Source organism: Pantherophis guttatus, chromosome 2, assembly GCF_059756535.1.
Source record: "Pantherophis guttatus breed Tessera chromosome 2, ASM5975653v1, whole genome shotgun sequence".
NCBI lineage: Eukaryota > Metazoa > Chordata > Lepidosauria > Squamata > Colubridae > Pantherophis > Pantherophis guttatus.
Window position 1 is genome coordinate 154,677,859 of NC_142064.1, and position 27,780 is coordinate 154,705,638.

Genomic DNA, 27,780 nt, shown 5'->3' on the forward strand with positions numbered 1-27,780 from the left:
GAGAGGAACCAATGGGTAATTTAAACACATTTACCTGGAACTAGATCAGTTTAATTAGTCTGCAACTATAATTGCAATAAATGAGTAGCTTATATTATATACTGATGGCTGTAAAATTGTTTAGAGAACAATTGTATCAAGTGTAATGTTCCAAAGAATAGTTTGAATGTTGAACCAAACCATTTTTCAATTTTTTGTCAGAATGACAGTGTGTTGCAAATGCATGCTTTGATCAGTGTTTCTCCTTCCAATAATAGTTATTAGCATTCACCTATCACATGTGGGTTTTTAAATTTTGGGCTTAATTTGCAATGTGAATTTAGCCATAATGATTTGCAAACAATAGCTTATGATTGTGTTTTATACAATGCTTCTGATTAAATGTACTATGGCTTACCTAAATATGTATAGCAAACCATACACAAATAAAAAGTAATGTTGACTACATAACTGGGTTGACTAAGGAGCCTGGATAGCTCAACAAACTAAAAAGCCTGTTATTAACATTCAGCTGTCTGCAATTATTGCAAGTTCGAATCTCCCCAGGCTCAAGGTTGACTCAGCCTTCCATCCTTTCTAAGGTAGGTAAATTGAGGACCCAGTTTGTGGGGGCAATAAGCTGACTTTGTATAAATATACAAAAGTATGAAGGCTATTGCTTAACGCATTGTAAGCCGCCCTGAGTCTCTGGAGAAGGGCGGCATATAAATCAAATTTAAAAAAATAAAAATAAAAAAAAACTACATTTCCCTTATTAATATAGCAGTTTCACTTTTACACATGCATAGAAGACAATCTAAATTTAAATTCTATCTAGATATGACATAACTTCATTTTCAAAGGCTGCTGAAAGTATCCAGGGGATCTGAAATTAAAGTAGCCATGCTCATGCATCACATTAACCTTTTGTCTTAATCATAGTTTGTTGACACACTATGTATTAGCTAGGACTAGGTACACACTACAACATGAATCATAAACATGAGTCATAAACCAGTCGCAAGCTACAAAGGTTAAATTCATTCATCACAACAGAATGAAAATATAATACGGCTTATTAAGATAACTCATACATAATTCTGACAATCTTATGAGGAATTATTGATCCCCATATGACAAAACATGGTCTGTCTTGGTTGTGGCTTATTCACCAAACCACATCAAAGCAAAGAAAAAAATTTTAGTTCGATATTCAACCCAAGTAATTATTTCAAGTAAAATCACTTCTCAGTAAGCAAAAAATGAGTTTTGAGTAGAAAGTAGCTTTCCTCAGACACCCTGTTTGAAGCAACTTTGAGGATAGTAAAAGTTTGGCAAGTGCGGGGTTCGGTTTTCTTAACCGCAGACTCAAGACCCAAAGGTGTTTTTTCAAGAGGTCATCCAGGTCATGGTTGTCCCAAAAGTGCTCTTTTTTCCCAAGAGGCAACTGGGCTTTCTGGTTTTTTCTTTGAAGACGTTTCGCTTCTCATCCAAGAAGCTTCTTCAGTTCTGACTGGATGGTGGGGGAATGGAAGGATCCAGTCAGAGCTGAAGGAGCTTCTTGGATGAGAAGCGAAACGTCTTCAAAGAAAAAACCAGAAAGTCCAGTTGCCTCTTGGGAAAAAAGAGCACTTTTGGGACAACCATGACCTGGATGACTGAGAATCTCCATAGACCAGTGTTTCTCAACCTTGGTAGCTTGAAGATGGGTGGACTTCAACTCCCAGAATCCCCCAGCCAGCAGCGCTGGCTGGGGGATTCTGGGAGTTGAAGTCCACCCATCTTCAAGCTACCAAGGTTGAGAAACACTGCCATAGACGTTGCAGACTCGAGACTTTATGGCTTTTTGTGCCGTGAGAGACTAAGCTGCTCCCTTCCCCGATCTTTTTGCGCAGAGACGCGGCTCGGGGGGTGGGGGGGATGGGAAGAAATCTCTCGGATAAAAAGTCTGTAGAGATTCTCAGTCATCCAAGTCAAGATTGAAAAGAAAAAAAAAAACCACAAGAAAGTTCAGAATTGCCTCCTTGAAAAAAAAAAAAAAGGACTTCTGGGACAACAGCCGAGAAGCCACTAGGCGGAGCCATCGAATGGGGGGGGGGGGGGGGGCAGGGAAGGAAAGAGAGGGACGAAGACGCAGCGTCTTCTTCGGGGCGGACCTTTTCTACCCGGAACCTTGTTGCTTCTCCTGCGCTACCGGGCGGGAACGGTGACGCGGCAGTATTGGCGGCGCACGAGCAGCGGAGAGGGGCGGGTAAAGGGGCGGAGCTGCCGGACGAGGGTCGGAACGGCGGCAAGGATATGGCGGAGACCATTGTAAGTTCAAGGCTCGTTGAGGGGGACGAAGCCGGGGAGGGGGAAAGCGGGGTGGTGGTATCTCCCTCCTCTCTTCCCTCAACTCCCCCCCCCCCCGGGGGTGGTTTCCCTCCCTCCGGTCTTTTGTCATTGTGAAGCCGGGGTAGGGGGTGGGGGGAAGGAAGGCGCCGCGCTCAGGGCTCCCCCTTGGGCTTCCCCAGCGCCTGCCCGGCTGGGGGTTGACAGCTCTGCCTAGTTGGGAAGATGGGAGGCACCAACCCGTGGGGTTTATTTTCTTGCCCCGTCTCCCTTGCTAGGTTTGTGGAAGAGCAAAGGGGAATTGCGGCGACCTCCCTGAATAGGGGTGCGGGGAGGGGGCTGCTGCAGCTGAAGATAGCGGCTCTCCCCTCCCCACCTTCATTGAGTGTCATTCCAGAGAGGGAAGAACTCAGCACATCAGAGCTTTTCAAGCCAGTTTCGTTATATATTTTTTTCCTTCTCCCCCTCCCCTCCAAAAAAAAAAGTAGTGTCACTGGGCAAGATGGACCAGAAATGAACAATTTTCACCCACCACCCACCGCTTTCTCTGAAGAAAATGTGTGGATATATAGCATGGATATATGTCCAGTAAATTGGACTGGCTTAACAATTGGGGTCTTTCTCTCTCCTTAGGGCAGGATATATGGAAAGAAAATGAAAAGCTGAGGATTTGGTACAAACACATGATACGTAGAATAAGAATCTTATCTCTAGAGATTTTTTTTTCTCTCTTGAAATACTGGACTATTTAAATATAATTATATAAATACTATAATTCCAAGATGATATGTTCGTAGGAATTGTAGTCTAATACATCTAGAAGGCAACAACAACAACTTGGAAAAAGCTGACAAAAGTTTCTGTAACTCTATCTGAATTTTTTCCTTTCAAACCCTAATTATTTTGAATCTAGGTTCAATATTAACATTACTTGCAATAAATTAAGATAGCTACAGCCATAGGATATATGACTTCCTGCCCACATTCCCATAATTATTGTATCACTTTGAATGCCAGACAGCATAAATCGGTGGATCACTTGTTTTGGATTTTTGACAGTAAGAAACTCCTCAGTAAATAAGTGAAGCTTTGACTATGCTAGAAGTACTTCAATACTTGCTTTATATTAACAGCATTTAAGAGGTATCTACAATGTTTTTCTTATCTGAATTGGCAAAGGTGAAAAACTCTTCCCTGTCCTTTATGATCAGTGAGAAAGTTTAGTTAAGGCAGGGGTGGCAACTGTGGCCCTTTTACAACCTGTGGACTTCAACTCCCTTGGCTAGCTCAGGAATTCTGGGAGTTGAAGTCCACAGGTTGTAAAAGGGCCACAGTTGCCCACCCCTGAGTTAAGGCGTACTGAAGAGTAAGCAGGTCCTACCATGGTTAAAAGCATGTTGCACTTCCATCTTTCTTTTCTATCAGATTTTATTTTAATAAAGAAATAGATAGAAAAATATGTATATAGCAGGACCAATCCAAATTTTAAAGTTCTCTCTTGGCAGCTAAATTTGTATAATATTTCATAAAATTGGACAGCACACGTTTTAATAAATTTAGGTCAATTTGCCTTGTTTTATATTAATGGATTGTCAATATCTTTGGTATTAGTACTGGCTACATTGTATTTGGCTACATTGATACAATTACTTATATATTGCAAATTGCAGGCAATTTGAGCAACTTTGGCAGGTAATCTGTAGCCTTCCACCTCAGCAGCTAGACTATAATATGAATCAGTTTGATTTAAATTCTGCTTTTAGTTGAATTTAATCAGTATTTTGATACAGTGCTTTACAGAATCTTTAGTTTCCTTTTAAAACTAAAAGGAGCCTTGGTAGTACAGTGGTCTAAAGCACCCTGTTATTAAGACCAGCTGCCTGCAATTACTGCAGGTTCGAATCTCGCCAGGCTCAAGGTTGACTCAGCCTTCCATCCTTTCTAAGGTAGGTAAATTGAGGACCCAGTTGTGGGGGCAATAAGCTGACTTGTATAAATATACAAAAGGATGAAGGCTATTGCTTAGCGCATTGTAAGCCGCCCTGAGTCTCCGGAGAAGGGCGGCATATAAATCAAATTAAACAAAAAACAAAAAACCAGGGTGTCCTTGTGGTATCCTTTAAGCCACTTATACATCCATTCAAATTATATCTGATTTCTTTATTACCAAAGTTTATACTAAAATTTCAATTTTATTTATTAATTTTAATAATACAATTTATTTCAAACTGCCAATAACTATGGTATGTATAATTACATAAATATGTAATGGACTATTGCACATTTCAAAACAAAACTATGGGAGATTATATAATTTTGAAATAAATGCCATTTGCTATTTTTCTCCAAATTTTCAGAAAAAAAGTAATTTAACTACTTACTACAGTTCCAAAATATCACTGTTGCAAAATTCAAGTTTATAAATGACATTTGTCAGGTTTCATGGTTAGCAGTATCTATTTTTTGGAATATCTCCTAAGGTACCAGTTGGTAAATATCTGCACATCCACGTCTGGAAATTGCAGTCTATCAGCTTTTCTTTAAAGTATTTTTTTAATTATACACCAAACTTTTAAATGTTCCTATTTTTAAAAATTAAGTTTCCTCTTGAAATTTGTACCCAATAGAAAGTGGGTGTGTACATATGTATGCACATACATTATCTAGTTTCAAAGAGATTTTAAGATTTGGACATTGTTCAAGGAGATAATTAATGGTTTGGCGTGGTCCTAGGCTTAGTCATTTAGCTGTGTCTCCAGGTGGAATCCTAGCTGGAATTATGGAATCAGCACTTCGAGGCAAAGGAGTTGAGCTCAATACAAGAGCATCTTTACCTTTTAAAGACAGAATTGCTTCACAATGGTGCTGTGCTGCAGTGTAGTCAGATCCAATTCATATTCAACCTGAAATTACATATGCTTATTATAATAGAATTATCAAGAAAGCCATATAGAATTGCTTCTTTGCATTATTACATTTTTCTGGAAGCACGTGTTGGAAAGCTATCATATTAAAAAGTGTTTCAAACATTTTATAGGACATTAGCATGTGTGAATTTCCACCATGTTCAATTCTTACATTGAAGTGAAGTTAGCACCAATTAATCTGTAGAATCTGCCCTTAAATTACATCATCTTTCAAGTATAAATTTGAACTCTGAGCAGTGGCATAGGAAAGGATATAGGGTTGTGCATATTAATGCAGCTTGTCCATCTTTTTAAATTCCATAAGATGATATAATGTAGTGTTTAGTGCTAAATGTTGCCAAAAACAAGTTAGTCTCTTATCAAAGCTAAGCTTGACTTCCTCAGTAAATAGATGCTATTCTTTCTGTGTCCCTATGTATCCCTCAGGATTGGTGTGACTTTTCATTTTAATGAAGATGGATGACAATTTTCCTTTAAAATGAAGCATGCTAGCAATTAATGATGCAACGTGATGTAATATTCGTTTAACAGTCTGAAAAGCACATGAATTTTATTTATAGGCCTAAATTAAAGCTCTGCAAGTTAAAGCTTTGTAACTTAAAACCTTAAAATTCATTGTGTTTTTCTAATACTATGGTATCACTAGCTGAAGTAATGAAATTAATAGTTAAGTACAATCCTATTGTACTTCTATTGTAATCCTATTGTTAAATACAATCCTATTGTACTTAGGTATTAATTTCATTACTATTGACAAACTAACTTTTATATGTTAAAAATAATATTCATGAAACGTTACATCTCTCGCGTATTCTAGAGTCAGACTTCTGTATATGATATTTTTTGGCCTTAACCATGAACATCCTTTAATCATCCCTCTGGAATGAGCTGCCCACTGGCCTTAGGATAGCCCCGGACCTCCTCTCCTTCTGCCGTGAATTAAAGACGTGGCTTTTTCGCCATATGGGCTGAATCCGTAGGGGGATTCTAAATATTTCATAATTTTAATTTGATTTTAATTAATTTTAAATTGATTTTAACGGTTTATGTAATTCTCTGTCATTTTTGTAAGCCGCCCTGAGTCCTACAGGAGAAGGGCGGCATATAAATTACATAAATAAAATATTATATTATTTTTAAGTTATTTTGGTTTACCTTTTTTCCAAATCTCTAAAATTCCTTATAGATAATCCGTGTCCAGTCACCAGAAGGAGTGAAACGTATTACTGCAACAAAACGAGAAACTGCTGCAACATTTCTGAAAAAGGTATTCTGTTTTTGGCATATTCTTTGGGCTACCCTAAGATATTAATAAAAGTTCATCTCACATTGGTTGAATAAGCCAGCCCAAGCATCTATACTGTTTAGTTTTTACACAGAAACTTTTGGTGATGCATTTTCACTTTGAATTTTCACTGAAACTTTATCTGAATTAAAGAAAGCAAAGAAATTCCAGAATCTCTATTGACACTGCTTTTATTAGGCCAAATCAGGCTGACCAAATAGATAAAATTGCAAAACAATAGGTTGGGATGGGGTCACGTTATGGAGTCTACATCTGAATGCAGTGTTAAATTGTACTATGAGTGTCTAGAGAATATATTGTTAGGCTCTGTTTTGAACTTGTCCTGACACGTTGCAATGTATTTCTGTTGAAGGATTGTTTTAAAATGTTTGACGGGAAAAGATCTAGTGTGATAAATTACAGCATCTGCCAGTCAGATGTTGTAGAGCAAAAAAGCTTTTTATCTTGTTGAGAGACCAGTAGGATTAGTACAGATAAGGTGAGCAGGATGAGAAACAATTATTGCAATTCAGAATTGCCATGTTAGTTTATTCCTTTAACATTCTATAACTGTTATGCAGAATCCCCATCTGCATATGTAGTAGGAATAGGATTATATTACATTCTGCAGAATTTAATTCCTAATTCTGAGGAATGTACAGATAGACCTATATATTATAATTATTGTAATTATTGACTATGTAGTGAGGGCCAGTATCATATAGCTGGTTAAGGTACTGAATTAGATGCAGTGAGACTCTGATTCTAATCCTCCCTTAGGCACAGAAGCCAATTGGGTGTCTGTAGGCCAGTCAGTCACTCAGAGCTGAAAATAGGCTCTCTGAAAAATGGCTGAAGGACATACCCCTTGTCACATTATGCATGGATGGTTTTACCATATTAAATCAGCAAGCAAGGTGAAAATAAGCAGGTTTTGCAACCAAACCGAATAAATACTAAAAAGAAAAAAATTGACAGCTTATTTAAGAATGTAAGTAACCAATACAGCATACGCCATAATTTTTTATTGAAGATGTAATTGTACTTTTAAACATACTTAACTTTAAAGCGCTACTTTCAAAGTAATGGCCATGTTCATTTTAATAAAATAAATAGCTCAAAATCATGGTGTAGTTATAACTTAAAACTGAAATACATGTAGTCCTTGACTTACAACCACAATTTAGCCCAAAGTTTTTGTTGCTAAGCGAGACATTTGTTAAATGAATTTTGTCCCATTTTACACCCTTTTTTGCCGCAGTTTTTAAGTGAATTACTTTAGTTGTTAAATTAGTAACACGATTGTTAACTGAATCTGGCTTTCCCGTTTGCTTATCATAAGTTCGCAAAAGGTGATCACATGACCCCAGGACACTGTAACTGTCATAAATAGGACCCAGTTGCAAAGGACTTGAATTTTGATTATCTTACCATGGGGATGCTGCAACGGTTTTAAATGTGAAAAATGGTCTTAAGTCACTTTTTTTCAGTGCTGTTGTAATTTCGAACAGTCATTAAATGCTGTAAATTGAAAACTACCTGTACAGCTTTACTAGCAAGGTTCCCCCTAATTCTACGCTAAACATCAGAAGCAATAGGAAAACCATGAAGTTTTTTGCTGACCCCTGAGAATCCGAAAATGTATACAGTGAGGAAGATCCCATATTCTTCTGATGTAGAAAAGGCACTTCCCCTAACCCATGGTGTTGGTTCCTGAGCTCCATGTTCTGTTCAAAGAGTTCATCCCTGTTGTGTGTGGATAGGATTATGGCAAGCATAAATTTTGCTCAGGTTGGCCATGCTGTCTAGGAGTTGTTGAATCCTAAAATAGAAGGAGTACATTTATGCAAAAGAGCCAGATGAGTTTCTGCAGAGAATAAATTTCAAAAGTATATTGATAGCCATATTTCAATTTAATGTCACTTATTTGGATGTCCAATTTATAAATACCTTGTTAGCTCTAATGAGGTTTTATATTGTATGTATTTGGATATATTGTGAAGCAGTGAATGTTCTTACTAATTTCCTTCTGTATTAAACTACACAGAGAGAAAATGTTGAAAGATGTTAGCTTTATTTGCCCCCCCTTTTATACCAGTTTCAGCTGGTGATTTGATTAATTTGGTTGAAGCAATATGTTTTCCTCCACAAATGGATTAAATACAGTTAATCATTAACATTAGCAATCAGGCTTAGTTTCTAAAATCCATCCTTATAGAGCCTTAATTTAAATGTGAACAAATAATTGAAATGTACTGTAGATTCTTTGAATAGCTGTTATAATGTAAGTATGATAAATTACATTCACACTTTTGTAATATTTACAGCCAGAATAAGATGTTTTTTATCTTGATTTCTATCAATAAATTAATTTGTTTGTATAGGTTGCAAAAGAATTTGGCTTCAGAAATAATGGATTTTCTGTGTACATCAATAGAAACAGGACTGGTGAGATCACATCTTCTCCCAATAAATCCCTCAATTTACTGAAGATCAAGTAAGTATTCAGTAAAATATTGGGGCCACACTTGGACTAGAGTTAATTGCCATTGTGTTTTGACAAGTTAAGAGAATGTATTGTGATATCTTTATATGTGTATCTGTTAAATATTTGCCGGGTTCTTATTTCTTTTATGTATTGTTATGCTATCTAGCTAAAATGGTTTTGGCATTGCATTATATGTATCAAGTCAAAATACTAACAAAGAGGAAAATAAAAACTCATAACCACAGAGCTGCCCAATCACCAAACAAGTAAACCCCATCAATCCCTAAATGCCCATTGCTTTGCAAAAGACTTATTAGGGAGAGTACCAGATATACTTCCAAGGGCAAAGTGTTCCGGGATTTGGAGGCCACAAAAAGCATTTCTTTTTGGCCTATGACCTTTTGTATTCTCATAAGGGTGGAACCTTGAACATCCCTCTCCTCCCATCTTTGAATTCAGGAACCAGCAAATTCTGCCTGGAGGAAATGGTTTTTAAAGTACCCTAGAACAAACCCATCTATGTATATAGAGCTTTATAGGTTAAAAGCAGCATTTTAATTGGTTTCAGAAAGCAACCTATACTGCAGAGAATAGAATTACACTTTTATAATGATTCTCACCTAGTGTCATTTTGGCTGCTGCACTCTATCAACTTCTGAATAATCATCAAAGGCAGCCCCCCCCCCTCCCAGAGCACATGCAATCTCAACATGTCCAAAGAGCATGAGTTATTCTCACCAGGGTTTCCAGGTCCGAGTAGGGTTACAACTGGCTGATCAGCCCCTGCTCCCAGTTATAGTGTCCACAAATATCCACAAGCTGCAGACAACCCTGTCCAAAGACTATAGTTTGTTTCTAGCCACCCAGGCCCTCACAACCTCTTGGCTTTAAGTTAGAAAGTGATACACAATTGAGTTACTATCAATGAACTGGTGATATTTCATGGGTGACCTCTCCCATCAGCTAAATGTGATCAAGTAATATATGTAGGCAGACCCAGCCTTAGCAAAGAGACACAGTAGGTAGAAACTTACTGCAGATGCTAAAAAGCAATGTGAAAAGAACCAAGCTTTGGAGCACCTATACTGGAGCAGCCACTGGGCTTGATTACTCCTCCTGTTCCACTGTTGACTGGACCTGGCCAGTAAATAAGAGGAGAGCCATTGCAAAGTAAGGCCCCCAGTTTCTCCTCCTGTTGATGGTGTAGTAAATCACTATGGTTGATGATTTCAGAAGCCACTGAAAAGGTCCAAAAGGATTAAGAGAGGCACACTCCAACTTTCTAGGTCCCAATGAAAAGTCTTCACCAGAGCAACTAGCACTGCTTCTCTGCCATGTCTAAGTCTGAATCTTGACTGAAGACTGAATTCTGAACTGGTCATTTTTTCTATAATGTGCTCCGAAAAAGGAGAATTTGGAGACTGAGCAGTGGTTTTCCACCATAGTGGATCAAAATATGGCTTCTTTTGGAGGACACATACCACTTTGGTAGTATCTTCACCTTCCTTTAAAGAAATATCTTTGAACCTTACCCTCTCTGCCTGAAGGAACCAGGAGGGAGATGGCTCTGTCACAAAAGTCCTATTTATTTCCATCGGTGCAGCTGTGACATATTCAATTGATTTGCCATCTTGCAAAAGTATGAAATACCCAGACATGTTGTGGATTACTTGGGATTTGTTTGTTTTACAACTAGAGAGAGTAACTCCATCTACAACAGGTGGGATCTTTTCAGGATACTTGCATATGTATTTCACATAACACAAATAAGTCAGCATGGTTAGGTGGATGAATTGTTTCTCAGGAAGTAAATTGTTCTTTAAAAGTTTGAAGTTTTTGAATGTTTCAAGCACTATATTTATAGAAGAGAAAAGAATTTTAAACTCAAATAGGTTATGTAGGCATACACATGGCATCTATCTGTCCGTCTATCAAATTTATATAGCTACCCATCTCTCAAAAAGTTGACTATTTGCTTTCCTCTTGGCTGATTCATTATATGTTTCAGGGTAAAGAAAGGACAATTGTAATTGTTCTTGCTTTTCACTTTAAATATCTTATTCTGTTGTCACTTTTATAACTAGGGAGCAGTCTATTTAATTATGCTTTCTTTTGGAATAACGTTGCTTTTCACAAACTGGTATACTATGATAGTAAAATGTATCTGCATAGTCATTGTAGGGTCTATTCCACATTTCAGCAAGAGGATGCTTGGTGGATCACATTTAGCGTCCTCATTTTCTCCATTATGATGGGGGGGGGGGAAGACTAGCCACAGTTGCACCTTTTCTATAGTCTGAAATTTCAAAAGGCTTTGGTGGGTCTTTATCATAAGTACATATGCTGCATGTATTTTATGATAAAGACCTATAGAATCTATCTGAGGTAAATGCAGCTAGTTTTTGAGTTACAGCCTTTTGTCCAACCACTATTTGAAGTGACAATGCGCTGAACGGAGGGATTTACAACTGGTCCTCAGAGTTCTGGCTATGGTCATGGCAACAAAATGTGAGTGTTTGGCAACCAGCTCCCACCTATGATTGGCTTCAGCATCCCTCAGTCACATGTTTGCCATTTGTCAACTTCCCTGCAGACTTTTCACAAGAAAAGTCAAGTAAGTCTTCCCCCCCACCCCCTTTAGTCTTTCTGGCTCGCACACACCATGCCCTTCTTTCCCCCTTCGTTTGCATGCACCCAGCACCCTCTGCCTCACTCTCCCAGTACTCGCATGGACGCATTCACCCTCACTCACTCACTCATGCATGCATGCATATACGCCATATTGTCTTTCAGTGTCTTCTCTATGATTGCATGGACCCCTCACCCTCTTTCCTCATTTTCCCTGCAGTTGCAGTTCATACACGTGAACCTTATGTTCTCTTTCCCTGGCCTCCATCACTCACACTTATGATCTGTGCTGAGCCTCTCAGGGTCTCTCCCACTCCCTGCAACACCTCTGTACTTTTTACCTGGGACTCCCTCTGCTTCCTGCTTAACGACCCACACCTCTGGGTTATGACAACAGCCAGACTGAGGATTTCTGGTTGCTAAGTGATGCAATCGGGCAATGTCATATTTTACAACTGCATTATTTAGCAGTGGCAACTCCATTTCCAATAGCAGATGTAACTCAAGGGCTTCCTGTACATGCTGTGCTTATTTAACACATTTATATATTGCTCACTCAATTTTGATGGTACATTACTACAATTAAAATAGCAGCTATTAAAATATGGCATAGCATGTTTAATTCCTAAATGCCAATTGAAACGAGACAAAACCTCCTCACTTTTTTTCTATGAAACGTAAAAGGAGGAGACTGCTCTATTTTCCTTGAAGGTACTTTTTATTTGGAGCAGGCAATTAATTGGTTTCTCCATCAACCCTTGATGTTACTGTTCAGAGAAGAAAAGCTAACCTTGGTAGAATAGGTTATTCATCATTTCCCTTGTGAATCATCCTTAGTCTACTAGTGTTTGGCAGCTTGCCAATAATTGTAGGCGGAAAAAGGCAGAAATCTGAAGCTGTTTAGAACTTATTCTTTCCTTGGTCTGTTCTTATCTTGAATAGGATGGGGAGGTGGTAGTCCTTTTGCTACCATTATAAAAATGGCTCTTTGGGAAATGACATCTCAGAAAAATGCAGCTTCAAAAGAGCCAGCATTATTTGTCATGAGATAAAAAGAAATGATGTAAAAACTGGGAAGTTCTTCAGTCACAGTCCTCTGTGCATTTATCTTACAATAACTTCAATTGAACTCAGGGAAACTTACTTGCAAGTAAATAATCATAAGATAATTCTAGTATAGACTCAGTACACTTTGGGTTTAGATCTAGTTTTCCTTTGATCTAAATTCTGCTCACAGGAAAGTCAGTTGCAAGAATGGGGAGACTGTTTACTTGATTATGTCTGTAGTTTCCTGAAAAGCTGTTTCAGAAAGTTGAGGCACCATTCAGACTAGTTCGGAAGATGGTCCTGACAGCTTGGAAGAAGAAAGGAGAGTTCAGAGAAGATTGTCTCAATTTTTTTATAGAATACTTCGGCTTAATCTCACTCCATTCTGTAAATGGAAAAGATGGTATAATGAAATCTATAATCTGTATAATTGCCAATCCTGTAGAATGTCCACCTAAAATCCCCCTAAGTACTTCCAAATTAAAATAGTTTGATGCAGTTGAATATCATTCTGAAATTGATAATTCTGTAACAATTCTACCATTTTTTCTAATACTTCTGTTTTTTGTTTTTGCAGACATGGAGATATGCTATTTCTTTTTCCATCAAGCGCACCTGGCTCTTCCTCTGAGAACATGGATACCTCAATTTCTCAAGGAACACGCCCACTAGGTGTTCCCCAGGTGGTAGAAGATGAAATTGATCAGTACCTAATAAAACAGGATGGGAAAATTTATAGAAGCAGAGACCAGCAATTGTAAATATCATTGTGTTTTCTTATTCCACAAAATTCCTTACAGTTTGCTGTTTGTTTCCTGTTTTCCTTCTCTGTTCCCCATTCTCAAAGGTAACTAAAGTAATCCCATGTCAATTCGTGTTGAAGCACTTTCCCACAATTTGGTAGTAATTTAGTTCTCTGAGATGGGTTGATAATAGCTGAAGATGCTACATGTTTTAGCGCTGCTTATGTGGAACAACTCAATTCTTTCTCGATTCTTTCTTTAGAAATCTGGAAAATTGATGTATTGATCTTCAGAATAGGCCATGGGGGAAAAATGGTACTGGCTTTTGTAGGAAAGTCAGCCTTATACTATATGGTAATGAATACATGGCTATGTGTTCAGTAAATATCCGCTCTGAAATTCTCACAGAAAGTAGCCTCAGAGAGATTTGTAATTCTATTCCTTTAAAACAAAATACATTACTGTTGTTCATAAAGAACACTGACAGCTATTGAAAAGGCCTGATCCATGTTAATTGTTGTTAGACCTCACCTGACCTTCAAATCGTTTAGAGCTTTGTAGAATGAAGTGCATCGTAGTAATCATTTGTTAAAAGCACATAATGAAATAATATTGTAGCTTACTACTTGAGTAATCCATTTGTTTCCATCTAAAATCTTGGAATGCCACAATTTGGCCTATGTCCTTACATCTGTACTGTAGACGTAATAATAGTAGACATGAATAATTTCATCCAAATCTGGGTAAAATATGGAGTAGCTTCTTACTTTAGCCAAACTTAAGTTGTGCAAGAGAGCTGTAAACACGTAGTATAAGCTTGATTTGTTTTTATTAAATACAATTACTTGTTCAGAATTCCAGTATTCTCAGTAAAAGTCCTGTCTGTCTTTAATTTAATCATTGTGGTTGGACTAACTGGATTTCTACCCTGTTTCCCCCAAATAAGATATCCCCTGATAATAAGCCCAATCAGGCTTTTGAGTGCATGGCAATAAGGCCAAGCACTTATTTCAGGGTTCAAAAAATATAAGACAGGGTCTTATTTTCGGGGAAACACGGTAGTAACAGCAGCTTAGGGTGAGAAATATTTAGTCAACTAAATTACAGAAGTCCTTGATTTAACATGAGTTATGGGAAAGAAGCTTCTGAAGTGGCAACTTCAATATTTGTAGGCTGTAAACATAGGAAGTAGCGCTCACTGGATCATCTATTGCAAACAATGTGACTCTTGCTGAGAATGACATTGGATGGCTGATTAGTTTGAAAAAAAATTCCAATTTAATTGAACATTTAAAGCATGCTTAGAATTGCGTATCCCAAACATCAACAACATGGAAGATTTGAAATTGCCACTAACAAATATAGGGTGGTTTATGCCCGTGCAAGAGCAAAAATAATAACAAAAATAATAACAGAAAGGCCGCATAGATACTTTTTTGTTAAGCCAGTAGAAGAAGTCTTATCAAGAAGATATGGACATGATTGTAGACAATTTGCTTGGTTTTTATCTTCTAAATCTTTTACACCTGTAAAACTTCAGAGATGGTGCATGCTTTAGTATTTCTCACATATATTGAGAAGCTCAGAATTGCTTTTGATAACCATTTTTTTTCTAGCTGGAATCTTTAAAGAGACACAAAATATATTATTCTCACAGGGTACACTGAGAACATTGTAGTTGGTGTCTGTCTGAGGAAATAGCATTGGACCACCAGAAGGCTACATTTGGAGTATAGCTATAAATTTTAGAGCAGACCTCTATTAATAGTAACTATTATAAGAATCTGATTTAAACTTTTATAATGTGTTATTTCTTTTAAGGTTAGATAGGTCTACATCGCCCCTTTATGTAGTTTTCCATGTATTGGAATGATTGCTTCAGTGAAGATCAAAAACCAAAAACCTTTGAATAGTGAAGTATTGTTCGCAGTTGTGTGGTTTTGAAAAAAGTGCTCATGAAAACATCATAGGCAAAAAATCTCTTTTGTTGAATTTATGCCTGACTTTATATTGAAAGATACTAAGAACACACTAACTTTTATGAAGAAAATGCCAATAGCAGAGAAAGAAAGTTGTTCTGAAAGACCTGCTGTTAAAATAAATATTGAATAAATGAAAGATTTTTAAAATATTGAATACAATTCAATTCAAATTCACTTCAAATCTTTATTGTCAGTGCACAACATATGTACAATGAGATTGGTTGAGCTCCCTCAGTGCACCCCCACCCCAACACAATACAACTCACAGTGAAGACAGAAAATCCCTAACCCAATAAATCATATTAACAAAACACATAGAATAATAGTCTATTGTCTCCTTAAATAGATGGAAATGGAAGATGCTGCTCTGGATCTTTTCTGCAACAATATAACCAATCTGTCTTTCTATTCTATTATTAACAAAAATAACATTGTATCTTATCAGTACTCTCCATAATTACATTTCTGGAATTAGGGAACATTTTCAGTGTAGTTGGCAATCAGCACAGTAATTCTTAGCTGATGTGTGCTTAACCATTTGTTAATCTGTAATCAGTACAGGCAGTCCTTAACGACTATTCATTCAGCAACTGTTTGAAGTTATGACAGTGCTGAATGAATGGTATTTACAATTGGTTCTTGACATTACAACCATTGAAATGCTCCGATCACATGATCAAAATTCAGGTACTTGACAGCCTGTTCACATTGAGGGCCACAAGGTGTGCTTTGACTTCACTTACTCACCTGTCTCCTCTCCATCTCTGTCCTTTTGGCCATTTTTGGCCATTATGAATTCTGCTTCCCTCGGCATCCCTATTGCCCTGCATTCAGCTGCCCCTTTCTACCACCCCCAGCTGGCCTTTGCTGCCTTTTTCTGTTGACAAGATATGCCTGGCCTGGCTCTCTACAAGGCAGCTGCTGGCTGTGTGAGACCTTCTGAAGACCTTATCAGGAACAGGCAGAAGCAGAAGAAAATGGTGAAGTTCACCTGGGATAGCAGGGGTGCAGAGTGCCAGGGGTGACCACAAGGACAGATAGATAGGCAGGGCAGGAGAAACATGAGGTCCTCACCTAATGACTGCTGAGTCCCTAACAACTGCAACATGGAACTGCTATTGCTAATTGGTGCAGTCATGTCATGTTTTGCTTAATGACTGCTTTGTTTAGCAATAGAAATTCCAGTCCGTTGGGCTCATATTAATTTACGAATCTGTATTAAGTATTAATCTGTAAAGCTTTACAAAATAGAGTGCTTTTCTGTTTTTGCCAGTAAATTTAGCTGATGTTCTCTTTACACAGATGTCGACATGGTCCATTGGGTAAATGTGTACATTGTGTACCTTTAGAGGTAAGCAGATAAGTGAAAGCTATTATAGTAATACTTTACAAGGTAAAAGTTTTCTTGATGTATAAAGTTGCCTTAATGGCATCAATAGAGAGAATGTTGTTGAAACTTTAATGTATCCTAGCTGTGCTGATAATGGTTAAAGAGGCAAAATTGGACCCTTGGATATACCTGTCAAATCAAAACTTGGATTTATCTGTTTTTTGACATCTGGCTTTTTGCAATAGTGGTTTTAACAGGATATACTATTTCATGTTACAAGTTTCAAGACAGCATATGCAGTTGGTATTTTCCACTTATATTGGAAGTAGATTCTTTACTTTTTAAAAGCTACAACTTAAAGCTGCTTATGGGGGTGGGGTATGCTTATATCCTGCATTGTTTTTATTAATGATTTATATAATAACCTTTTAATCATTTTTAGTTGTGCACAGATTCTTCAGTTAGCTAGGTAACCTCTGCTAGAATTCTCTAGCTTTGTTTTTAGCTCTGTAAGGTAAAAAAACAAGAATATTACATCCATGAGACAGGTTGGGTTTCTAAAGCTATTTTGGGCAAGAGTAAAATATTTTAATGTTCAGGGGAGGGAGAAGAAAGGGCTCCACTATTACTGTCAGAATAGCAACTGCTGTGGAAAAAGAGCATAACGTTGCCTAATTATTTCCACATTGAACGTCAGACTAAAAGATCCATTTCTACGGTGATCAATGTATTATCAAGCAGGTGTCTGACCTGATTTTCCTTTGTGTATTTGGTCTTGGCAGCCTTTTGATGAGGATTATTTAAACCATCTGGAACCTCCTGTGAAGCATATGTCATTCCATGCCTACATCAGGAAACTGACCGGAGGTGCAGACAAGTAAGAAACTTTGTACCTACTGCAGGAGAGTAGAAAGATGACATAGATGGCAAAATCTGAAAAAGTAGAAAACGATAGGGCAAAAACAAATTGGCTTCAAATAGTAACAATCACTTTTAAATAAGTTCATTAAATTGGGGTGAGATGAATTTTATTTTTTTTCCCTTGGTTGTTGAGCTTAAACTGACCTATACGTTGGTGCAGCGAAGGCATTTTTGAAGGGGGTAACAAATCTACAGTTTTGTCATATCAGCAAAGGTCAGAATAAAAAAAAAACTGTCCTAGAAGCACAATCTTTCCATTAATCTCTCATGTACGTTTCTTTTTATGGTGATTTCTCATAAAACGTATTCCATGCATAGAAGGTAACAAATGTTAAAACATCTTTATTTTTTATTATGCTGTGCATCTGCAACTGATGTTTCTCATGTTTACAATTTCTATGTTGATCACACTGTGTTAGCAGTTATTTGCATACTTGATATGTTTGCTAATACCAGTGTAAATGAGAGAAGAGGCAGGTTGGTTTCTGCATTGAACTGCTGTTTCTCCTTTCCCCCCCACCTCCCTCCCCCCACCTCAGTTTACAATGAGAATTAGGGAGTTATATGCAGACTGCCTATAGTTGTAGAGTCTGGTGGCATCCTCTGGCAGGATGTCTGCTGTATGTTTATTGGGATTTTTAAAAAGATATTAAGCATGTTTCTTCTTTTGTTTAGGGGGAAGTTTGTTGCTCTTGAAAACATTAGCTGCAAGATTAAATCTGGATGTGAGGGGCATCCTCCATGGCCAGAAGGAATCTGTACCAAGTGCCAGCCAAGTGCTATCACACTCAACAGGCAGGTAAGATGAGTATTAGCCATAATGAAAGCTAGTTTTTCAAGGCAGTGGAGAAAGTTCTTGCCTATGATGTTCATTTTGGAAGGAATCGCCACCATACTGCCTATTCACTGTTTTCCTGCAATGCTAAATAAGCAAAAGGCGGGCTTGAGTTTTCTATAGGTCCTTGTTTAATAATTTGTGTAGCATTTTCAGGACCCTATAGCAATAACAAGCCAGCGCAGCCCGCCCCTCCCGCCCCTTCTGAGAAGGGAGCATGATTGCTTCCTGGCTGGTGCACCTCTTACCCTGTGGCTGGAGAGACATTCTTCCTGTGCAGACTCAGCTCCTACGCAGCCTCGCCACCCCAGAAGAGCAGCAGCGGCGGGAGCAGCTGCAGGGCGAGGGGCAGGAGTGACCAGCCGGCCCCGCAGCTGCACCCCAGCCGGCGAACCGGGCCTTCGGCGGCATCTCCATGCATGAGGAGCTGTGCTCTCCTCCAGCCCTCCTGGGGCACCTCACCTCCCCAACAGCAGCTCCTCCTCCTCCAGCATCCTGGCTGGAAGTACTAGCACGAGAACTGCCGCTGCCCTCTCGTCCCCCGACCGGCTGTCCTGTGTGTTGCTCCTGCCGCCGCCAGGTGAGGGGGCAGTGGCGGTTCTTGCGCTGCCACTTCCAGCTGGGATGCTGGAGGAGGAGGAGCGGCTGCGAGGGCCAGCTGGTCGTTCCTGCCCCTCGCCCTGTGGCTACCACCACGACTGCTGCTCTTCTGGGGCACTTGAGCCAGCCAGGCGCTCTGGACAGCAGATGCGAGTCAGTGCGATGGGCTGGAGGGCTGGGGCCATGCAAGAAACCTGCTCAGGTGAGGAGGTATGGAAGCCTCGGCCCAGCTGTCCAGTGCCGACAGCTCTGCTCCCCTAGGAAGTGCCCGCCGGGATCCCCTCTCTGGGCCTTTGGGCATGCAGAGCCATCTCTCTGGGCATGTGAGCCATCTCCCATTGCTCTTCTGGGTTCTGGCACGCTGGCCAGCTGGTCTTCACATGTGCGGGAGCGCCGGAAACCAGAAGAACAGCTTTCCGGTGCGCATGCGTTCGCCAGGAAGATGATCTTTTGGTTTCTGGCGCGCATATGTGCACCAGCCACCTGGTCTTCCCGCACACATGCACGCCAGAAACCAGGTGGCCGGTGCACATGCGCGCGCCGGAAACCGGAAGATCATCTTCCCAACACGCACATGCACACCGGGCGGCTGCTCTTCCGTTTTCCAGTGCTCCTGCACACGTGAAGACCAGCTGGCTGGTGCGCCGGAACCCAGAAGAGCAACGGGCGATGGCTCACATCCCCGGAGAGATGGCTTTGTGTGCCACTTCCGGCATGCGTGCCATAGGTTCGCCATCATGGTAGTAAGCCATCAAGATCAACAAAAAAGAAAACCTGTAAACTGGGACCATCCCACAAGTGTAAAGTACTAGGAACTGCCTAGGACTGTGACTGAAAGTAGAACAGTGACATGTGGATAGGTGTTTTTTTTTTAATTGTTATGTCAAAGTGCCCATAGACCATGATTGGGATTCCATATAGAAAGTTAGAATTGAATGTCTGGAAATTTACTCCTGCTACTGGTATAAATTAGAGGCGCATTTTGACAATTCACTATGCAAGGAATCCTTTTGAAACTGATATTCAAAAGTTGTGCTCTCACTCCAGTTGAATAAGGATTGCTGCAGGATAAAGGATTGTTACAACCACATCTTGGTTTTGTTGGGTCTCAATGATGTCTCTTTGTATTAAATAAATGTTTTTTACAACGATGAATTTTGCAGGCCATTCAAGGTGTATGTCAGTCATTATGCTATGTTGTATAAAGCAATAACCCAAAATACAAAATGTGTCTATGGATCCAAAAATATTGGAAAAAGTGAAGATCTATAAATGTGTAAGAAATAATTGGCCACGTTCAAATATCACAGTAAACTAAATTCTTTAATATTGTTGAACTATGGCTCACAAATTTGTAAGTAATATCTTTGAGAATCATATAGTTGAAGCAAGACTTTTAGAGAAAAGTAGACAGAGAAATTCTGGGTATTTATATATGAAGTATGCAGAATATAAAGATATCTTCTGAGAATCCAAGCTGAGGTTTCTGCAATTCATGAACCTCCTAGCTAACATAGCATAAAAGAAGAGAAAGAAGCTGAAGTTTTTTCTTCATGGATAGAGCTGTCATTGTTCAGCTACTTCTATTAGCAGAAGCAGCCAAGTGGGAATGATCAAACAGTATGCTGTTCATAAAAAGAATTTTGGCTTACCATAACTCCAAATGAAGCAAGCGGAGTTAAAAAAACAGCAGGCTAATATCCACAGTTTTGTGACTATATTAAACTCTACTGATTCTGATAGGGGAAGTATTTGATTATGGCTTTATGATTTTTTTTTTCAAATATGGCAGAAATATAGACATGTGGATAATATCATGTTTGAGAACCATACAATTGCAGATCGTTTCTTGGACTTCTGGAGAAAAACAGGAAATCAACATTTTGGATATCTATATGGGAGGTACACAGAACATAAAGACATTCCTCTGGGTATTCGAGCTGAGGTTTCTGCCATCTATGAACCTCCGCAGGTATCAAATCCTACTCTAAAATCCCCTGACTTGCTCCATATACTGTAGAAGAATGCCTGGGAAACAACATTTCTCTTGTATTTTCTGATAATTGAAGTAGAAAAATTCATTAGTGTATTTTGGGGAGAAGAATTTTTCTATGAGCAGTCTTGCTTTTAAAAGAAACTTGATTTCAGTCTAAACATTTTCATGTTTATGTGAAATTAAATCTCTTTGGGCATGTTTATATTAAACAAAGGTTTGTAGGCTCTCTATTAATTTAGGCTTTGTACATAATTGCTTTCCTATAATCTGAAGTGGGGGAAAAGGTCTTTGCATGCTTCCTTCTGCTTCTGCTGAAAATATGCCTGCCCAATTTATATGGTTGAGGAAGACAGGTTGCCAAGTATGCATTGATCTGTAACTGATAAGCATTTATATTGCAAGCATGGATATTTTTAATGTAACACCATGCTGAGCTGAAAACTTGAATGATAGGCTAAAGAACTTTAGGTACATCAAACTGAGTCAGCAACAGATAGCTATTTCTTTTTATAAATTAGAATTTGCCCCTCACATTGGCAAGTCAGCCAGTCTCAGTTGTTGAGAAAGTCATACAACAATGGCAGAGCTTTTGCTGTTTTGCTTTTGCTACTTTGAGATCTTCATCAACATTTCTATTGCTATTGTTGATAAAGCACTTTGAGTGTAGTCCTAGCCAAAGTGTTATCTGAGCATGCACATATATGCAGAAGCCCTTAAAACAGTGTTGGTGAAGGGACAATGCCTTGGCATTTTGAATAAAAGGGTCAGGGTATTCGGCTGCTTTGTAAAGGGCACCTCTCAATGGTTCATACAGCCCAATAAATTGGTAAGATTAGGGTGCCTTGGATTTTTTTCAAAACTGCAAGTTCATATTAATTCACCAGATGGCACTGTTCACTGAGTACTGAAAGGTGATTCAGATGGAGCAATAACTATAGTTATAATTGTAGAGTTTATCATCATTGTTAACAATGATGTTAAAGAGGAAAAGTTAATGTAGACTTCTGCCCTAACTAGGTTTCCACATTTTAATCATGATCTGGAAACCAAGCCAATTATTTACCATTGCCATCAGTTCTAATTCTTCTTGAATTCTGGAATGTAGGCAGAAACTCAAAGGGAATTTGCTGATAGGCATAAGATATATGCAAAAGTCCAATTAAAAAGAGAACTAAGTTACATTTCCTTCCACCCACCCACACATCCATCAGTTGGAGAAAGGGAAATCAAACCTATTTGGAGGAAGGAGGAAAATTAATTAAACCTTTTAAAGGGAGAAGACAAATTAAAAAGGGACACGGACAGGCAAAATAGAGAGGAACACAGAACTCTGGAATCTTTGAGTTGATTTGCATTCAGCTTATTTTTGCATCAGTCTGGTTAGCCCGCTTGGAAAGGAGTGCAGTGGAGGAATTCTCTGTTGATCCTTCATCTGCTGTCTCATAAGTCATTGCTATCCATCTCTATATGGGGTGGTTCCAACGCATTCTGACAGTGTCTTAATGCTTAGGTCAATTTTTAAGATTAAGGTGGAAGAAGCAATGGATTGAAACTAATCAAGGAGAGAACCAGCCTATTCATGTCAGAACAATTAATCAGTGGAACTTCAGAAGTTCTGGGTGCTCTATCACCAGAGGTTTTTAAGCCATTTGTCTGAAATGGTATGGGGTCCCCTGCTTGAGCAGGATTTTGGACTAGAAGACCTCCAAGCAGTGGTGGGTTCCTGCCGGTTCGGTCCGGTTCGGCCGAGCCGGTAGCGGTGACGATATGACGTCACCGAACCGGTTCTCCCCCCTGCCCTCCCCCCCCCCATTATTCTTACCTTTTATTTGGTCCCACCCCCGATCTATTGCTGCCTCCTGAGTCCCAGCTGATGACTAGAGGGAAAAAAACTGTTTAAACTCCTGCCGCGGGGCTTCAAAGGGCCGTCCTACAGCTGATCAGTGATAAAAGCAAACAAATGAGTCGGGTCGTAAGTGCGAGGACTGGTCGTAAGTGCGAAGACCTTCCAGAAATGACTCTGACTAACTAGCCACGCCCACCTAGTCACATGACCTCCAAGCCACACCCACAAAATAAGCCACGCCCACAGAACCGGTAGTAAAAAAATTTAGAACCCACCCCTGCCTCCAAGGTCCCTTCCAACTCTATTACTCTTATTCTGATTCTTGAAAGCAAAGTCTGATTTTATCAGGGAAGCATACAGTACATGTTCTAAACATTACATAAGTATAGGTCTGTTACTGTATATGCATAAGTGAAACTTCTGTAAATGGGACAAAATAGCTTGTCTGTTTTCATTCTTCTGATATCTCCTCATTTTGGATAATGTTATTTTCCCTTTCAAGTGCTAAATGTCTATCTGTTAAAAATTAGTTTTCTAATTGCTTTTTTTCTTTTAGATTGGTACACAAAATAGTCTAGAGCTCCTGGAAGATCCAAAAGCCGAGGTTGTGGATGAGATTGCTGCAAAACTTGGCCTAAGAAAGGTATCGAAATACATTTGAGTCGAAATGCTGAAGAAAATTCTTTATACAAGTGAAGAAAACCTTACTAAGTACTGAATCATTTTATTAATATGCAATTTATACAAACCATGTTGCAATATAATTGTATTGCAGTTGTGTAAAAGTGCATGTATTTTAAAGAAAAGAAATATTTTATAATAAACTATCTGACAAACAAAAAAAACCCTATCTGCCTAATGGAGGAAAAAAGGGAGAAATCCAAAAAAGAAAAAAGAAATAACAAGTCTGCATTAAAAATAAATAAAACTACCCCCATTATACTTAAATATAAAATAAAAACATTTTGAAAAGTTATGTATTGTTAAAATTATATAGCCATCATTATATTTCAGTTTTTAAACAACATATTAATATGTTTAATTTTGACTTGTATTTTGATTTTCTTTATCTAAAGACTGCCAGTGATTTTTTTTAATTGTGGCACATCAGCTTTCAGATCAATAATTAATTTTCTTATATAGGTGGAGGTAATTTTTATTGTTAATCCCTGTTCCAGAGAAATAAAATAGATTTTATTTCCTGGAGCTTGGGCATTTTTAATCCAGGTACACCAAATCACATGACAAAATATTAATTTGGATTTATGCAAACATCTTTATCTACACATGGATTTTTTTCTTTTTGGCTGTAAGTTTGTTTTCTTATTAGTTGCCAACCTTTTGAGCTGGTAAATATGTTTGGGATTTTGAGAGTGCTGTCAGTATTGTCACAAAATGCCATGAGGGGCTACAGTATGTCATAAAACAATATTTTCACAGAAAACAAATTTGTGTGATTATAAGAAAGTAACAATTGGACAAGAACCCAAAGGTGAGACAAGTGAGAATGAACTTAAAATCGAAAAGTCGCTCTTTTGATCACAGAGCATTATTTATATATTTGGATAGAATGACATACCAGTTGATCAGACTTTTAGCAGTTTACAATTTCTTCTTTCACTAATTAGAATTAAAATACTGTATATAAGGTAATAATGAAGTAAAATATAATTCTGATAAACACCCATGAGCTCAATACTCATCAAACTTCTTTCACTTTGGATCAGCCACATTTTGATTCCACCCACTGAAACTGTGTAGAAGAGCCCTATTTTTTACCACTTCCTCAAGCACTAATAGGGATAGACTGTCCTTACTTGTAGGGCAGGGGTCCCCAAACCCCAGTCCCTGGACTGGCATCAGGCCATGTTATGCCAGAAACTGGTCCACGTAAACAAGCGAAGCCCCATCCGTGGGATTCAGGCAGCATGCAAAACCACGACGCCCTCCGCTCCACAGAAAAACTTCTCTCCATGGAACCAGTCCCTGGTGCCCAAAAGATTGGGGTAGCTGCTCTAGGGACAATGTTCTGTAGAAGAAGAGGCCATAACAGAGGGCGCCCTTGACAATATTTCTTCAAATATGGGACCCATAATGTGCCTTCCCTCACAGATCTTCACCTGTTGGTCAGATTCCATAAGCAGGCAGTTTTGAAAGATGCACAGCTCCTAAGCCAGAAAGACCTGAATGAAAAGATTTGATGTTGCTTTTTAGATTAACTAATATAAAAATTGAATATTGAGAGCAGCTCTGTGAACTGCTCTTGATTTTACTGTCCAAATCATAGGAGACTAAATACCCCTTTTTTTTCTTTTTTCTTTTTTTTTTGCAAGGAGGGCAAAAAGTAGGAACCCTGTAGAAGTCATCAGATCTTTTCATAAGGGAGCCTAAAACTGCAGGTCTTACCAGCTGGCACTATAAAATGTATTCAAATGAGTTCTGCAATGCTAGAGAAATAATTTCTTTTTCCAGACAGCTGTGAAGCATATTTTCCCTAAGGGATTTATATAATGGAGACTATATTGTACTAACTAGAATGGGCAACATTTTAAAATAAAACAAGACAGAAAAATAAATATATATATGTATATGTATTGTGTTTTAAGGTTGGCTGGATATTCACAGATCTGGTTTCAGAGGACACACGGAAGGGAACTGTTCGCTACAGCCGAAACAAAGTAAGAACTTTTTCCTCTTTAATTTGCTTCTGGTTTTACAGCAAATATTGCATCATCTAGATACAAAATTCATGAGGAACAGGAGTTCAAAAGGAATCCTGTGATACAGAAGGAATATGTAGCACATTTTAATACTAGATCTCACAATGTATTTCCCTTTCCCTTCAATAAAAAGATAAAGTCTCATTTGAATTGGGCTTTATTCTTGGCAACAATTTGCACAACTCCGTGTAGTTTTCTTAGCAAAAAAATATGGAAATAGTTTACTTTTTTCCAAGGTGGCTTTTTGTGACTTCTTGGTCTGTAGCCCTCGATGTCTCCCATCAAAGTACTAACCAGACCTGAAGCCACTTGGCTTCTGGACACAGACAAGATGAGCTGAATCCTGTCACCTGCTGAAACTTTTTTGAAACAAAACTTCCCTAGCAGTCATCTTGCCTGTAGTGTTTTTTGCTGTGAGAACACCATATCGCTATACCATATCTCTATAATGCATTTGGTTAAACTATTATATCTGCCAATTGAAGCCTAGTTGTACAATTATGACAATAGCTTACATACTGAATATTTAATAACTGAATGTTCCCCACATTTATTCCAGTCTTTTTATGCTAATCAGTTTTCCATTTTTTTTCTCCTAATTCCAATCCTTCAAGTATTGAATCATCTACAATATTTTAATAAATATCTTAGCTGGACATTATTTTGAGATCAAAATTGAACAGGAAAGTTTAACTATTTCTATCACTCTTTTTCCACCTTGATGAAATTGAAATATATAGACCAAGTCTAAAACTAAGTCTAAAACTGATAGCATCTTACCACTGAGATACTACCAAATACCAGTGAGATCAAAACTTAATGCAGTTTTATTTGTATAGAGGTATATTGGTTCCTTGGGAAGTCTGGCAGTATGAAAACCTTAGGAATAGTCCATATTAATTTTTATAGTTTTGTAAAAATTGTTAGATCATTTAAGTATTTTAAACACATGTTGAAATGTCACTGATAGAAAGGGTAAATGTTTAAAATTGGTCTTAAATGTTCTCAACTAGAAATCAAGTAGATAAACATGATTTATTTTTCATTTTCAAATCTAATTTCCCAATTCATTTTCCTAATGTGCTTGTTTAAATTATCTATTATACACAGAGTCTGCTTGTAATTTCTCATATCAAGGAATACCAAATACCCTAATCTCAATTCTTCTATTCTGTCAGAAAACATGGTAGAGTAATGAAAATGCACAGGCATGAGGATCACCTGATAACTGGCTAATCTTTTTCCAGGATGATAATCTATGCTGGATATTAATTTATACTTTTTAAAAAATAAATCCTGTTATGTTTCCTTAAAAACACTCACCTGTGTTGTCTTATCTTTTCTTCCTCTTTAGGATGCCTATTTCCTTAGTGCAGAAGAATGCATTACAGCTGGGCATTTTCAAAACCAGCAGCCAAACATATGCCGCTTGTCTCCAGATGGAAATTTTGGATCTAAGTTTGTGACTGTTGTAGCTACAGGTAACAATAAAATACTGTAGTCTTTCTCCTTAACCTGAAGAGTTCTTGTCTGTCTTCCTTCCCAAGATAAAAAAGCAAGGTTTTCCAGATATCAGAAATGTTCAAAATCAAACACAATGTATTTTGCTCTACATTCTGACTTTTCTGCTTACAAAAATGGCAGGGTATATGCTTAGGTATGTTGGATGGCAAAACAGAAGCAGGGTTTTTCAGTAAAAGTTCCTTAGATATGGAATTAATTCTATAAAGAGGTCCACCTGCTGTCTATTCTGTTATTTTTAGTGCGAGGCAAATAATTTTTTATTCCTGTAGGCCTTTTTAATCTGTTTATATTACTGCTGCATATGGCCTATTTTAGTAGTTTTATTCCCGCTGCGTTTAACTACTATTTCAATCAACCATTTTATTATATTTTTGTATGGCTATTTTGGATATTGGCAACTTAACACTATTTAGAAATATGTAAATATAGGAAAGTTGCCAGGGTACATGAATTGGTGATTGATTTCAGATGTCACTTTTAACTTTTTTTTTGCCTTCTTATAACACAGATTCTTTTCTCTTCTACTAGTTTATGTTGCCATAACTCATTTTGTTTGAACTGGCAAGCTGTACTGTAATTATATTGAAATTTATTCCTC

At 38.2% G+C, this 27,780-nt stretch overlaps 1 protein-coding gene across 1 annotated transcript in view; it reads left to right on the forward strand.

Moving 5' to 3' along the window:
• Positions 1-1,859: 1,859 nt before the first annotated feature.
• The window catches only part of NPLOC4 (NPL4 homolog, ubiquitin recognition factor), a 49,452-nt gene continuing 23,531 nt past the window's right edge, over positions 1,860-27,780 (forward strand). The window contains exons 1-11 of the mRNA XM_060688782.2: positions 1,860-2,292; positions 6,424-6,504; positions 8,907-9,019; positions 13,263-13,442; positions 16,713-16,761; positions 17,523-17,617; positions 18,337-18,460; positions 20,889-21,068; positions 23,495-23,581; positions 25,545-25,616; positions 27,013-27,139. Of these exons, the coding sequence (XP_060544765.2) occupies positions 2,278-2,292; positions 6,424-6,504; positions 8,907-9,019; positions 13,263-13,442; positions 16,713-16,761; positions 17,523-17,617; positions 18,337-18,460; positions 20,889-21,068; positions 23,495-23,581; positions 25,545-25,616; positions 27,013-27,139 (1,123 nt within the window). The 5' untranslated portion in view covers positions 1,860-2,277. The remainder of the gene's footprint in view (positions 2,293-6,423; positions 6,505-8,906; positions 9,020-13,262; positions 13,443-16,712; positions 16,762-17,522; positions 17,618-18,336; positions 18,461-20,888; positions 21,069-23,494; positions 23,582-25,544; positions 25,617-27,012; positions 27,140-27,780) is intronic.